This window comes from Octopus bimaculoides, chromosome 20, assembly GCF_001194135.2.
Source record: "Octopus bimaculoides isolate UCB-OBI-ISO-001 chromosome 20, ASM119413v2, whole genome shotgun sequence".
In the NCBI taxonomy this organism is placed as follows: domain Eukaryota; kingdom Metazoa; phylum Mollusca; class Cephalopoda; order Octopoda; family Octopodidae; genus Octopus; species Octopus bimaculoides.
In genome coordinates, this window is record NC_069000.1 from 42,074,220 (window position 1) to 42,075,229 (window position 1,010).

The 1,010-nt window shown below is 29.8% G+C and overlaps 1 protein-coding gene across 1 annotated transcript in view; it reads right to left on the reverse strand.

Annotated features, from left to right (window-relative positions):
* LOC106873492 (inositol 1,4,5-trisphosphate receptor type 3) overlaps positions 1-1,010 on the reverse strand; it is a 228,934-nt gene that overhangs the window by 74,437 nt on the left and 153,487 nt on the right. Inside the window, 1 exon segment of the mRNA XM_052974976.1 lies at positions 542-695. Within this exon segment, the coding sequence (XP_052830936.1) occupies positions 542-695 (154 nt within the window).

Sequence of the window (1,010 nt, forward strand, 5' to 3'; positions counted from 1 at the left end):
TATATATATATATATATATACACACATACATACATATATGTATATGCATATATGTATATGCATATATGTATATGCATATATGTATGTATGCATATTTGTATGTGTGTATATGTGATTGAGTATGTGCGCGAGTGTATGTGTGTGCATGTGTGTGTCTAACGCACATTTTATATATCATATTTATATATACATCTGTGGACACGAATATATTGAACTATGTATGTATATATATATATATTATGGAAGAATATATACAAAGAATATCTATATATATATACATGCATACGATGTATGTGTATATATATATATATGTATATTTATATACATATACATATATATAAACATACGATGTATATGTGTGTATATGCGTGTGTATACATATATTAATATGCATGTATATATAGATATGTACGTACTTCTATCTATCTATGTGTGTGCGTGTAAGTGTGTGTATATATACATACACAGACACAGACGAATGATGTTAGCCATATAAAAGAGTAGATAACTGAAAGACCCTTTCGATTCTGTTTGTACAAACCTTTCCGTCTTTCTTTGTCTTTGACTTTGTCTTCTGGAAATGGAATGTCATGGCGACCATCTAAGAGACTGAGCAGTGGTTGCATGAGCTGCTTGACATCTTCCATGTCCATATAGTAACCAAACTTTACCAAATATTGCAATAATCGCAACACCTGACAAAAATTGAAAACATATAACATAAAACAGGAACAAATTAAGCGGGAACGTACATGTATATCCATCCGTCCGTCCACCCGCACGTCCTTTTGTCTGTCCGTGTGTTTGTCTGCCTGTCTAACTCTCTCTCTCTCTCTTTCTCCACACACACACACATATATATACATATGTATGTACACACATATATGTACATACATACGCACATGTGCATGTATATATATATATGTATATATATATATATATATATATATATATGTATATATACGTATATATATATATGTATATATACGTATATATATATATGTATATAT